Source organism: Panthera tigris, chromosome B4 (assembly GCF_018350195.1).
Source record: "Panthera tigris isolate Pti1 chromosome B4, P.tigris_Pti1_mat1.1, whole genome shotgun sequence".
Classification (NCBI taxonomy): domain Eukaryota; kingdom Metazoa; phylum Chordata; class Mammalia; order Carnivora; family Felidae; genus Panthera; species Panthera tigris.
Window position 1 is genome coordinate 107,779,446 of NC_056666.1, and position 14,334 is coordinate 107,793,779.

The 14,334-nt window shown below is 36.1% G+C and overlaps 1 protein-coding gene across 6 annotated transcripts in view; it reads left to right on the forward strand.

Annotated features, from left to right (window-relative positions):
* The window catches only part of LOC122240403, a 140,802-nt gene that overhangs the window by 91,139 nt on the left and 35,329 nt on the right, over positions 1 to 14,334 (forward strand). The window contains exon 5 of one of the 6 annotated variants that reach the window (XM_042992849.1): positions 2,535 to 2,614. The exons of the other annotated variants lie outside the window; for them this stretch is intronic. Coding sequence (XP_042848783.1) covers positions 2,535 to 2,545 — 11 coding nt within the window. The 3' untranslated portion in view covers positions 2,546 to 2,614. Of the gene's footprint in view, positions 1 to 2,534; positions 2,615 to 14,334 lie in introns of those variants that run through there. 6 annotated transcript variants of the gene reach the window in all.

A 14,334-nucleotide genomic window follows, 5' to 3' on the forward strand; every position in this document is an offset into this window, starting at 1 on the left:
CAAAATAACCACATTCTTATTTTCTATGCTTCTAAAAGAAGAAGAGGTTGGACATACTCAGAGACCATAGCTACATGTCAACAGATCCTAAATTCTTTAAATTAGTGCCAAATCTTCCATAATCTTGTTCTAATCTATTTTCAAATAAAACTTCCGTTCATAGGAGCTGCCAAACATAACCCATCCACCTATATTTAGGATGATAAGCGATAAGCAAGTAATTCTTACTAATGTCTTCTTCATACTTTTCCTTATGCCATTCCCTGTGCAAAGAATTCCTCAGCTTTCTTTACAGCTTGTGTCAGCTCAGCAATGTGCTGTTCCTTTGTCCCAGCTGAAAACAAACTCTAGTTCTGCTAGATACTATTAACATTTCGACTTCTGCTTTATAGTTAAAGCTCTATTATATTTTTAAAAGTATATATTGAATTTTCTTACTATCTATTGAATTCATAAAATGAGAATTAACAGTTTATAGTAGTAAATTTCCTATAGTCTTTTCATTTTCATACATACACACACACACACACACACACACACACACTCTCTCTCATCTCTCAATAAATGCTTGTAAAATAAACTGATGTTTTTATTTATTTATTTTAAATGTTTATTCATTTTAAGAGAGAGAAAGCATGCGTGAGCAGGGGAGTGGCAGAGAGAGAGGGACAGAGAGAATCCCAAGCAGGCTCCCTGCTGTCAGTGCAGAACCTCACGCAGGGGAGCCCACAAACTGAGAAATCAGGGCCTGAACTGAAATCAAGAGTCTGATGCTTAACCGACTGAGCCACCCAGGTGCCCCAAATAGATGTTTTTAATAATCATAGATTTTTTTTTGTTTTTCTTTAAACTATTTAAAGAGACATCCACAGAATATTTCATATCTTGTCTTAGACAAGACTAGTTACATATGCCGTGGGAGTTAGGACTTAATAAAATTTGGTAGGCTTTATTTGCATAGCAAAACTACTGAAGCGTGAAGCTTGTGGACTTCTCTATTTGTGTATAATGTGTATTTGTAATTATTTTGTTAAATAAACTGGTGAGTATATGATGGCTGGTACTATGTATTTAATATAGACATTACGTTTCTTATATTCCTATTTATGGAACTATTTGGTTTTCATTATCTACTGTCACTCACTCACAAATTTTACAGACTATTATATTCCAGGCACTATGCTGGGCACTAAATATTGTGCTTAAGTTTTGTAAGCGACACAAGTAAATAATTCTTTCTCCTCACTCTATATTCATTTTTATTTTTTAATAAAATATAAATAAAATGCTTAAAATTATGGTAAATGCTATGAAGTCAAAACAGTCTGTAAGAAGCTAGATTGGATACTTAAAAAAGAACTTGTCAAAAAATGACACTTAAGCCAGTTAAGCAGAGTCTGAAAGGTGGGGAGGTATTCTTGGAAAGAACAGAGGAAACTGTGATACAGAGAACTATTTAAAAATACCATTATAATCTTAGTAACAAAATACTTGTTAAATCCAATGAATGCCTCTAACAAAACAGTTCTTTCTTTGAATTACTCTAAAAATAATATGAATTTAGACTGTGTTTTTAAATAGTTTTCCTTAAAAAAGAAAGAAAATACCTCCTAGTAAGGTGTAAAGATATTGAAAATTCAAAATTTAGACATTTTTTTCATTCTCAATACAAAAAAATTTAATAGAAAGAAGAGAGCAGAAATATGCTTAATTATATGTACTTTGCATACAGTATACTGGTATTTTTTTCTAGTTTTGTGAACTGTTTGTCTTTCTTCTTTCCCCCCCCAGAGTTAACAGAACATGTTAAAATCCTAAAATAACGTTATTAAATATATTTATTTCATACTCCTATTTATTAGGAGGCCTTATAAGGGTTTAAGGTCACTGTAATTTAGACTGGGAAATGTGATGAATATCTTATTAAATACTGTAAATTATGCATAAATGATCAAATAGGCTCCCACAGTAATGGCCTACTTATGCTTTAATTCATTAATAAGAAAATTCTGGTTTATGTTAAATGTTCCACATTTTTACAACTAGGACAAATATCAAAAGACTTATACCATATAAATGCAGTATAAAGTCACCATTTTTATCCAGTTGAAAGAGTTTTCTTTTTGCTACTTCTTGAAATGATAATCCGTTTTGGATTGCAATAGAGAGTTTAAGAAACAATGTTAAATTTTAAAAAATAGAGAAAACACATCAGTTTATATAGTTAATTTACCCACTGTTAAGACTGCTGTCATGCATGCTAAAAACACTTTAAGATTTCAGTGATTGCTTTCATTTAACTACCTCTTTGCCATTTATCGGCGTAATTTTACACAAAATGGAGCACTCTTAAAACCCAAGGGAAAATACTAGGCTTTAGTTTTACATACCACATAATGGAAATAACAAATGAAAAAAAAAAGTTTTTTTTCATCTGCTAAATATCCCACATCTAAAAAGATAGATCAGTACTAAAGTCTCTCAGCACAATTTTAATGCATAAAAATAAGCATCTTTTTTCATGTCCTTTTCAGATTTGAACTAGTATCTGCCTCATTTTCCAAGGTATGCCATTTTCTCTCAAAATATATAGGATAATAAAGTGGAATTTTCACAGCCGAACTATATTGTAAATGAGAAAAATCTTTATTTTCCAAAGCTTTGTCTTTGGTGAGACCAGTTTCAAATCACCTCTACTTTTTTTTTTCCAGTAAAATTAATGCAGTTAAGTACATATCCCTTTGTTTAAATAAATAAAGAAGCCATGGAAATGTATTCATCAAGAGCTAGGCCATTACTGGGAAACATTTTTGAACTACTTAATCATCAGAATAAATGACTATGCTAACAGCAGAAGGGTTGATTAATTTTTTGTTACAAACACTTGCATATTAATAGATAGTTAAATTTTTGTCAGTCCCTTTGCTGTTGAAACGTTCCAAGAGATCATCTAACATATGTTCAAATTACCAGCTTTCTAATAGATAAAAATTCAGTAGCAAGAAGCTATATGAATCAAGAATGCACCATCCCACAGCATAGGTCTGATGACCCCTGAATGTGACCTGCTCCCAGAGGAAAGCAATTTAATGCTCCATTGCACACCGAACAGTATGTATGAATCACAAAACCTCCAGATAAATTAGTGACAGCTACATCTGAATAGGATTCCCTCTAAGTCGCTTATCTGCAGCCAGGCAAGCTTGTTTCACCCTCACTTTCAAAGATAAAAGCCTCATGGCATGTGGCCTTGGCAGATTCTCACAAAGCAAACAGCCCCCATCGTCCATTATTGGGGGAAAAAAAAATGTCCTTATTATTTCAGGTACTGTGTACTATGACAGCAAATGGGATAAAGTGAAAACTATCTGCAGTGAGAAATTCATCAATCAATACCAGGCCTTATGTCTTCTCTAACTTTCATAAGCTCAGTGCCTCTTGCTCTTTCACTTTTATTTTTGACAGTTCTGATACCCCAGAGTTGCAACCATGGCAAAGTTCAAGAATGGAACAACAGGTTATTAAAGACAACTTATCAGAGGCCAAACAGGGAGAAGAGATGCCAACAATTAGCAAGCAGCTGAAAGACAGATCTGTGACAGAACAAGAAGAAAGGCACAACAAAGCCTTTACCTTTAGCTAACTATGGATTCTATTGAAAAAAAAGAAAAACAGAAAAACTGAGATGCTAAATATATGTTGTAATTACTTAGGGATATTGATCGTAGAAGAGATAAAAAATAATTATGCTCAAAATAACATGAAAATATGTATTTGTAAGAGATCATATTTACATTTCTTATCAACCAGAGATAAACTGGGATATCAAAACTATATAAAAGTATATGCTTTAAACTGAACATGAATGAATAGCACAAATGTAGTTTCTTCTTCAAAGTAAAGTATTTACTACTAAAATTCTTTTAAACTGAATAATAAAACAGACATATCAGTTTCCACTTTCTGCACTTCTTATAGCCTACAATTACATTTAATCGTCTTCCATTACATATCTTAATGAAAGCCATGCCATATCATGGGATCAGTTATATAGCATAGAATTCAATAGCACAAATAAACAGTACTCACGTTTCAGGTTCTCTTGGTAGTCGTTCTCAGGCAAAATCAGGGTTGTGTTTTCTGGATGAGTCTGTGTTAAACCAAAATGACAAAAAAAATCTCAGTTTCCCATGGCACTGCCACTTAGAATGCATACAAATAACCCCCCAGTTAGTCAAGGAGAAAAAAAATTGCATTAGAGAGTACTGATTTGTAAATTTGGTCTTTTCAAATGTAGATAATGTTTACCCCTCCACCTCCCCCCATATCTTTGCAAAATTTCTGCCCAATGAACTCATTAGTGTAGAAACTCAACTATGGCCATGGTCAGTGAATGAATTTCAGGCCTAGGGTTAACCTCCAATAAGCATGCACAATAGTTGGACATCTGAATTTGAGAGACATAAGAACGATGCTGAAAAGGAAAAATAAAAGCAACAACAACAACAACAAAACATAGTTTAGAGAATGAACAGTATGATAGATCTAGCTAAATTAATGGCTGTTCTATGTATAAAGTGATTAATAGGATCCTAAATGTATAAAAATGAAAGCAAACATACCTTGAAAACATTATCAATACCATACCCAATGACACTTTGGAGAATATAAATATAGCTACTAAATTTACCTTCTTTGAAATTACACAGGTTTAATTAAATTGGATATATGTCCTTTGCAGCAATAACAATTTAAGCAACATTAAACATCATTTAAAATATGCAAGAACTTCAGTTAGGCAATAAAATTATTATTTCTGTTCTGTCTAGCTACTGTGTTTATATTGAGCTATTTATTTACAATGTACTTTATTTAATGTTATCAGTAATTTCTTAGAAGCTTCAGTAAATGGAGAACTAAGATGTTCAATTAAAACATTAAACTTAACTTGTGAAGCACCACATTATAATAATGTTTGTTTCTTTGTGAATTAGAAAAAAAAGTATGGAAAAGTAATTAGAACAATTAGTTTAAATATTTAAAAATCCCAATGTCATGTGTGCATTGTTCGACACTTTATTTAAACAATATAAACACAAAGTCACGTAATAGTCCTTAATCACTACATGTCAAGAGTGTTTTACTGTCTCTTGGAGTGTTCTATTTTCTGGTTCAACAAATAGATCTTGACTAAGATGGCCTTCTAATTCCTCTCAGCTTGACTAAATATTAGAAAGGGTTCTTTCCCTCACTCTAGGCCCTTGACTTCTCTTTTCTTAGACCACTTTAAACTTGTAAATTATTTTTTCTGTCCCTTTGAGGTACAAATCTTCTCCCAAACTCTTGTCAGTTTCTGATCCAGATTTTTTTCTCTAGGACTTTGGGAGCTATCCCTTTGGGATGTAAACATTAAGAAATATAGTGCCTCTGTCTCAAAGTCTCTATTTGAGGGTAGGAGTTTTACCTCAATAAGCACTATTAACAAACAGATAGCCTAATCACATTAATCAACTTCCCCCATAACATCTTCTAGTATTTTTTTCCTCTAGCTCATCTCAGCTGTTAAAAATCTCCCATCTTGTATTTTAATACAAGTAAGTTCAATACCCCTCCTTCACCTTTGCACTAGTCTTGAATAAAGTATCCCTTGACATCATCTGGTACAAATTTTCTTTCACAATCTCAAGTGGCTTTATGGGCTGAAACACTAAGTAATTCAGCTGTGGAGAAGATAGACCTTGTACTTGCCTTCATAGCACCTACAATCTAGTGAGAGACTGAGACATGCAAACTGACACATAAAATAGGATGTGATCAATACCATGACCGCAAGAAGTGAATGGGGCACCTAACAAAAGTGGAGCAAATGATGAAAAGAACTCTTTGAATCGATCACTTCACAGGTGATGAGGTATCCAGACAAATTTGAACAGGAACAATGCTCCAGGAAAAGGGCCCGGCATGTACGAAAGCCCAGAGTCAAAATAGGCAGTCCATTCAAAGAAAAGTAAGAACTGGGGTGCCTGGGTGACTCAGTTGGTTAAGAGTCTGACTTTCATTCAGGTCATGATCTCATGGTTCGTGGGTCCGATCCCCATGTTGTGTTTTACGCTGACAGTGTAGAGCCTGTTTGGGATTCTGTATCTCCTCTTCTCTCTGCCCCTCCCCCACTTGTGCTCTCTCTCAGAGTGAAAAAATAGACTTCAGAAAATTTAAAAAAATAAAAAGAAAAGGAAAGTAAGAACAGAATGGCTAGATTGTTTACTGTGATGTAGGGGAGTAGCAGGAAATGAGTCTCAGATGTAACAAGAAGAAGACAGAAAAAGACACTTACGGAGTCATACAATTGCTTTTCTTTTAATCAACACATTAAGGGAGGCAATATAATTTAAGGTTTAATGTCAAGGCCTCTAGTATCAGAACCAGGCTTTGAAATCTAACTGTCTCTCACAAGTTATATATTAGGCAAATAGTCTAACCTCTTTTAATCTCAGTGTCTCCATTTCATAAAGGGGGAGAATAAAAATACCTCATGAGATTTTGTCAGGATTAAAAGGGAAATCCCACGTAAAACAGTCAGTACAAGTCTTGGAACATAGAAAATGATCAATGACGATGACAACAATGATAGAAAGCAATCTATGATGATATTGATCATGAACCATGCACTGGATACCAGGCCATAAGGGTCATAGTCAAGAGTTTGAATAAAAGAGAAACTACTGAAGCATTTCAAACTGGGAGAAATATTATCAAGTTTACATTTTTGAAACAGCATTCTGATTACAATTAAAAGAATGTTTTGAAAGTTATGAAGTGAATGTTATAATCCAAGACTGTAGAATGGATAGTAGTAGCTAAAACTGTGAGTAAATATTTGTAGGTATATTAATTAAATGTTAATGTGTGCAGTGATAGGTTTTTAATAGAATGTCCCAATAATAGGGAAATATACATGTGTTTATTAACTGTTGTCTGGTTATAATTATCAAGAGCACAGCCTTTCACTCATGGAAGTATCCTGTGTTGGGTGATAAACTACATAGTGAATGTCTTTGTGAGCATCAATTAGTATATTCTGTAAGGGGAGCTTTGTTTAATCAAGCAAATCAATTGAATGGATGTCATCTTCAATGTATAATACATCAGTAATCAGAAGATAAACAACTATTCTTTATTTTTGTCATATTTATTTGTCAGACAGTGCTTTATGCTATTACATATATTACCTCATTTAGTCCTAACAATCCTATGGTTGATATTGTTGTTCCCACATGAGAAAATTAGAGCATGTAGAAGTAATTCACTCAATTTGCATAGCATACGGAAGAGCATAGGTTCAAACCAGACAGTCTGGATCCAGAGTCTGTGCTCTGAAGCCCTATGTGAAAAGTGGTATTATAGAGTAGTTTTTAGAGTATCTGAAGCTCAGAGAGGGTACTATAAGCTAAGAGGATACTAAAGAATCAAACAAAGAACGCTGGGGCATTGGGAGAAGAAACTATTTCACCAAGGTAGAAAACACAAAAAGGATAAAATAAAAGTAGTTTTAAAAAGGAAAAGATATTTCAGGTAGATTTTAAAGAATGAATAGGACATCTGTCTCCTTGAAAACCAAACATAATCTACTTTAAAGAAGAATTTGTAATGGCAATATGTTTTCCCTTCCCAAATAGATCTGATCATTCCATCTTTTAAATGTCCTTGCATTTACCAAACATATATAAAATGTTTATCATCCAAATTAAATCTGTAATCAACAACATTCTGACAGATTTTTATTATACTTAAATGAAAATCTAAAATTCAAACTCCTTGACATTGCCTCTCTGATTATATTATTTCCTATGGTGTGCGCACACACACACACACACACACACACACACAAACACACTCACATATATAACACATACCAATATCCAAGATAGTCCTGCCACAATAATTTTCTCTTTCTCAAAAACACCAGGCATCTGCTATTTTGCTAGTATAAACTTCAACCAAATCTTACATTACCAGATCTATCTCATATATTTCTTTTTCTACTTCCTACCCTATTTTATATCATCTTTTTTTAAGACATACATGGCATCATTTTTATGAAAAATGTTTATTCTTTGCTAAGATACTTCTCTGTGTTGATAGAACTCTACCTGCTGTGCAACTCCTGGCTTATTCCAAAGTATTCTCCACCTCCTTTAATAATTTCACATAGTAAAGAGTCTGTCTCCTGCCTAGCAAGTGTCACAGTTACCATTTTTCATGTATTTCTGTGGTTATTGACAAAATTATTACTAGCTTTAAGTCCCACAAGGACAGAGGCTGTGTTAGTTTTTAAACTGTAATATATCCTGAAGGAGATCAGAATACACCCCTCCAACACAGGCCACTTTTTACTATGGGTTAGTTGAGCTGAAGGTAATTGAGAATCAACAGCTACAGAAAGAAGGCTTCTCAGAGTTCCCCTTACATGATTAAAAGCAGAAACTTCAGAGAAATGAAGACTGCCAAAAATCCCTTTTCTGATAAGTATTATGGCCATGAAGAAGATGGAGAGTCAGCACCAAGATGAGTCTTCACACACACAAAACAATGATAACAACAAAACTCTTACTAAAATCGCTAGTTTCATTAGTTTCCCCACATTTTTGACATTCCCACAATGTATCCCTCCTAGAAGCCCAAATTCCCCTTTCCTCGTCTAGCCCATGATTTATTGCCCTTTGTCATTAATATTATGTAAGCTTCCAAGTCTAACCACTTCTTGGAGGGTTCACTTCTTTTCTGTGGAGACTCCATGAATGTAAAATTAAAATAAAGAAACATATGCCTTTTTTTTCTGTCAATCTGTCTTTTGTCAGTTTGATTCATGAAGATAAGGGAAAAGGTTTTTTCTTCTGCTATTCTCCCCAGCACCTAAACCAATGCCAGGCTCAATAAATATTTGATGAATACATGATGTGTGACTTGGCAGGAAACATGCACTTGGAGTGACTGATTTATAAGAGAATATGAAAACTATCGGTTGAAATTACCAAAGAAAGGGTTTTGCAGAGTGCACTATGTTGTATGTTGTCCTCCTCACAATTATTTCTAGAAGTTAGATAAGGTCTAAATGTAAACAACACAGAATAATGCCAATAACAGATAAAAGTAAACAAACAAATAATTAATTAATAAATACATTGTTCAAATGAGATTGAGATAGGAAGTCCAGGGCCATTTTGACATTTTTGTGGTCGTCAAAGACCCAGCTTTCCTGATTTTCTCCCCTTAGCCAGTGGCTCCTATCTTCAAGGTATTTGAAGTATTTCTACTTCAGTTCCAGCCTTTATGATTTCAGGAAGTAAGAAATAGGAAGGGCAGAGGGCAAAAACAAAAACAAAAATGAAACTTGTGGGCCCCCTAAAAAGAGATTATTCTACGCACTAACCTATAGCTTCAGTTTATGCCTTATTGAAAACCTCTTCAGAACTGAAACATAGATATTTAGATATTCTATCATCATATTACCCAATATAGTGATCTATTAGCAAGGTAAATGAGAAATATAAAAACCGGTTTTCTTTTCTCTTATGAAAAGTATCCATTTTTAATTTTTGAGCATTTTACCTCATAAAACTGTGTTTTCTTTTTTACTAAACCTTTAGGAAATAAATCTTGGCAAACTTTTACTACGTTTTCCTTTACATTTACGTCCCCAATAGGCTAGACAAAGGAAGCCTAGGATTAAAACAGGATTCATAGTCTGAAATATCAACAACTGTGAAATACATTATGGGAAGTACAGAGACAACTCTCAAGTGCATCCCAGATATACACGTGAAGATGTGAGGCCACCTCGTATACTCTGTCCACATTCAATTATACCCCTGTCACCAACCTGATGAGATTTCAACATCTTACCTACCCCCCAGTCCCTGACGCCTCTCTTCTCAGCTCTTAAGAAGTTTCATTAAGTCAACCCTTGATGTTAAAAACTACAGAAATTAAGCCACAGCAACTGGAAGGCATTCTTCTTTGGCTTTTTAATGTGTGTTTTTATGTGACTGAGTGCTTAGGTAGGAGTGAATGCTTGCCGTTTTGGCTATTATTTTCACACCAGACAATAAACCCATATAGTGATGGCATGAATTGGGAGCAGGTTTGGCAACTCTACCGTTTCTTCATTCTGCCTCTTGGCTAAATTGTCCTGTTACTTGTTCTAAGCTGAAAACCGAATTATCTACCAGAATGAAATGAGAATAGCAGATTTTCAAACTTATCCCCCTCTTCCCTCTCAAATATAGCCTGATATTTGAATTTCAAAGACATGCTCCTTGTGTCAATAAATGGAATAGAAAAGTTGAGAAAATAACCACTTAAGAAAAATATTGGTGCTCTTAATAAGCTCGAGAGGAAAATGTCTATCCAAAGAACCAGGAGTGAATATAATTCAAAATGAAAGCATATTTGTGTTAATATTTTTAAACTAATTTTAGGGATTCTTCTGTCAAAAGAGAGTGTTCTGATTGGTTAGGTAAGCCTTTGAAGAACTAAATAGACTACTTTTTTATTTCATGACGAGTTTGCTATTCTAAAGAAAAAAAGCTTACCCATGCAAAAAAAAAACATAAAACAAAACAAAACAAAAAAACAAACAAAAAAACCTGACTTCTGACAAATAGCACTTGAAAAATTTTTGCCAAACATTGTTAAGCAATACAGTTAAACAACATTATATTCTCTTTCCCTACTATTTCTTTTAGGTACTTTAGAAGTATCAGTCAGATTCCAATTGATTGTACCTAACACAAATCCAATGGAGACCTAAAGATATGTTTAAAAATCCCTAAAAAACAAAGACAAAGTTGAGAAAAAGAATTATTTCTTTTAAGCTTTAAATAGCCAGCAATACAGTTCTCTTTCTGCTCAGTGTGCGTGTCTATGTATGAATGATGGTGGGACAACACCTAAAGGACCAAACATAAGATTTCCCAAGAGAAGGCTGATGCCCACTTAACTAATTATGTGAAATCTTTAGCCAGCAAATAACAGCTTACTTCTACCTAGTTTGTGACTCCTGGGACAATTATTTATAGGCACATACATTTCTTAAAGCTCATGTATGCCCTATAAAAATTCCTAAGGAGAATGCTAATAAAATCATTAAAGAAATATTCCATTTGTATACATTACAGTCTCAGGTATTCATTTTTTCATTTGAAAATTTTAACACAAAATATTTCAGGCCTGTCAATGTAATACCTACCTAATACATTCAAGACAATGCAATATACTCATTTTTTAAATAAAAACATCCTGCATAAAATTTCTTTTTTACTCCAGTATTGAGGTATAATTGACAAATGAAACTAACATATATTTAAGATCCACAATGTGACGTTTTGTTATATGAATGCATTGTGAAATGATTGCCACAATAAAGCTAATTAACAGATCCACAATTCACATACTTTTTCTTTCTGTGATAAGAACATTTAAGATCTACTCTCTTCATGGGGCACCTGGGTGGCTCAGTCAGTTGAGCGTCTGACTTCAGCTCAGGTCACGATCTCATGTTTGGTGGGTTCAAGCCCCATGTTGGGCTCTGTGCTGACAGCTCAGGGCCTGGAGTCTGCTTCTAATTCTGTGTCTCCCTCCCTCGCTCTCTACCCCTCTCCCAGTCATGCTCTGTCTCTCGCTCTCTCTCTCAAAATAAACATAAAGAAAAAAGATCTACTCCCTTTGTGAATTTTAGCTATACAATAGAGTATTATTATTATTTTATTTTTATATTTTAAGCACCAAATATTTTTTAAATGTTAATTTTTTAAATTTTATTTGTTTTTTGACAGAGAGAGAGCAACAGAGAAGGAGACGGGCACAGAAAGAGGGATAGAGAGAATCCCAAGCAGGCTCTGTGCTTTCAGCACAGAACCCAACAAGGGGCTTGAACTTGTGAATCATGAGATCATGACCTGAGCCAAAATCAAGAATCAGACACTTAACCAACTAAGCCTACAATAGAGTATTATTAACTATGGTCACCATGAAATACATTACACCTCCAGAACATATTCATGCTGCGTAACAAAAAATGTGTACCACTTGATTAATATAGCCCTATTTCCCCACCCTCTAGTAACCCTCAGTCTACTTTGTACTTCTATGAGGTTGACTATTTTAGATTCTGCATGTAAGTGGGATCATGCAGTATTTGTCTTTCTTTGCCTAGCCTATTTCACTTAGTAAAATGTCTTCAAGGTTTATCTGTTGTCAAAAGTAACAGAATAGGAGGAGCTAGAGGAAGATGGCAGCATAGGAGGACGCTGGGCTCACCGCGCGTCCTGCTGATCACTTAGATTCCACCTACACCTGCCTAAATAACCCAGAAAACCGCCAGAGGATTAGCAGAACGGAGTCTCCAGAGCCAAGCGCAGATGAGAGGCCCACGGAAGAGGGTAGGAAGGGCGGCTAGGCGGTGCGCGCTCCACAGACTGGCGGGAGGGAGCAGGGGCGGAGGGGCGGCTCGCTGGCCAAGCAGAGCCCCCGAGTCTGGCTGGCAAAAGTGGAGGGCCTGACGGACTGTGTTCAGACAGCAAGCGCAACTTAGCGTCTGGGAGGTCATAACTTAACAGCTCTGCTCAGAAAGAGGGAAGGCTGGAGGACAAAGGGAGGGAGAGCTGCTGAGCCCCCGGACACAGAGCTCAGTTTGGTGGGGAACAAAGGCACTCACCAGCGCCATCTCCCCCTCCCATCCCCCAGCCAAAATCCCAAAGGGAACCAGTTCCTGCCAGGAAACTTGCTTGATAGGAACAAACACCCAACTCTGTGCTTCTGCGGAGCCAAACCTCCAGCAGCGGATCTGATCCCTCCCGCTGCCACAGGGCCCCTCCTGAAGTGGATCACCTAAGGAGAAGCGAGCTAAGCCTACCCCTCCTGCCCCCGTGCACCTTGCCTACCCACCCCAGCTAATACGCCAGAACCCCAGCACCACAAGCCTGGCAGTGTGCAAGTAGCCCAGACGGGCCACGCTACCCCACAGTGAATCCCGCCCCTAGGAGAGGGTAAGAGAAGGCACACACCAGTCTGACTATGGCCCCAGAGGTGGGCTGGGGGCAGACATCAGTTAGGACTGCAGCCCTGCCCACCAACTCCAGTTATACACCACAGCACAGGGGAAGTGCCCTGCAGGTCCTCACCACTCCAGGGACTATCCAAATGACCAAACGGAAGAATTCCCCTCAGAAGAATCTCCAGGAAATAACAACAGCTAATGAACTGATGAAAAAGGTTTTAAATAATATAACAGAAAGTGAATTTAGAATAATAGTCATAAAATTAATCGCTGGGCTTGAAAACAGTATAGAGGACAGCAGAGAATCTCTTGCTACAGAGATCAAGGGACTAAGGAACAGTCACGAGGAGCTGAAAAGCGCTTTAAACGAAATGCAAAACAAAATGGAAACGACGACAGCTCGGATTGAACAGGCAGAGGAGAGAATAGGTGAACTAGAAGATAAAGTTATGGAAAAAGAGGAAGCTGAGAGAAAGAGATAAAAAAATCCAGGAGTATGAGGGGAAAATTAGAGAACTAAGTGATACACTAAAAAGAAATAATATACGCATAATTGGTATCCCAGAGGAGGAAGAGAGAGGGAAAGGTGCTGAAGGGGTACTTGAAGAAATTATAGCTGAGAACTTCCCTGAACTGGGGAAGGAAAAAGGCATGGAAATCCAAGAGGCACAGAGAACTCCCTTCAGACGTAACTTGAATCGATCTTCTGCACGACATATCATAGTGAAACTGGCAAAATACAAGGATAAAGAGAAAATTCTGAAAGCAGCAAGGGATAAACGTGCCCTCACATATAAAGGGAGACCTATAAGACTCGTGACTGATCTCTCTTTTGAAACTTGGCAGGCCAGAAAGGATTGGCAGGATATCTTAAGTGTGCTAAACAGAAAAAATATGCAGCCGAGAATCCTTTATCCAGCAAGTCTGTCATTTAGAATAGAAGGAGAGATAAAGGTCTTCCCAAACAAACAAAAACTGAAGGAATTTGTCACCACTAAACCAGCCCTACAAGAGATCCTAAGGGGGATCCTGTGAGACAAAGTACCAGAGACATCACTACAAGCATAAAACATACAGACATCACAATGATTCTAAACCCATATCTTTCTACAATAACACTGAGGGTAAATGGATTGAATGTGCCAACCAAAAGACATAGGGTATCAGAATGGATAAAAAAAAAACAAACCCATCTATTTGCTGTCTACAAGAGACTCATTTTAGATCTGAGGACACCTTTAGATTGAGAGTGAGGGGATGGAGAACTATTTATCATG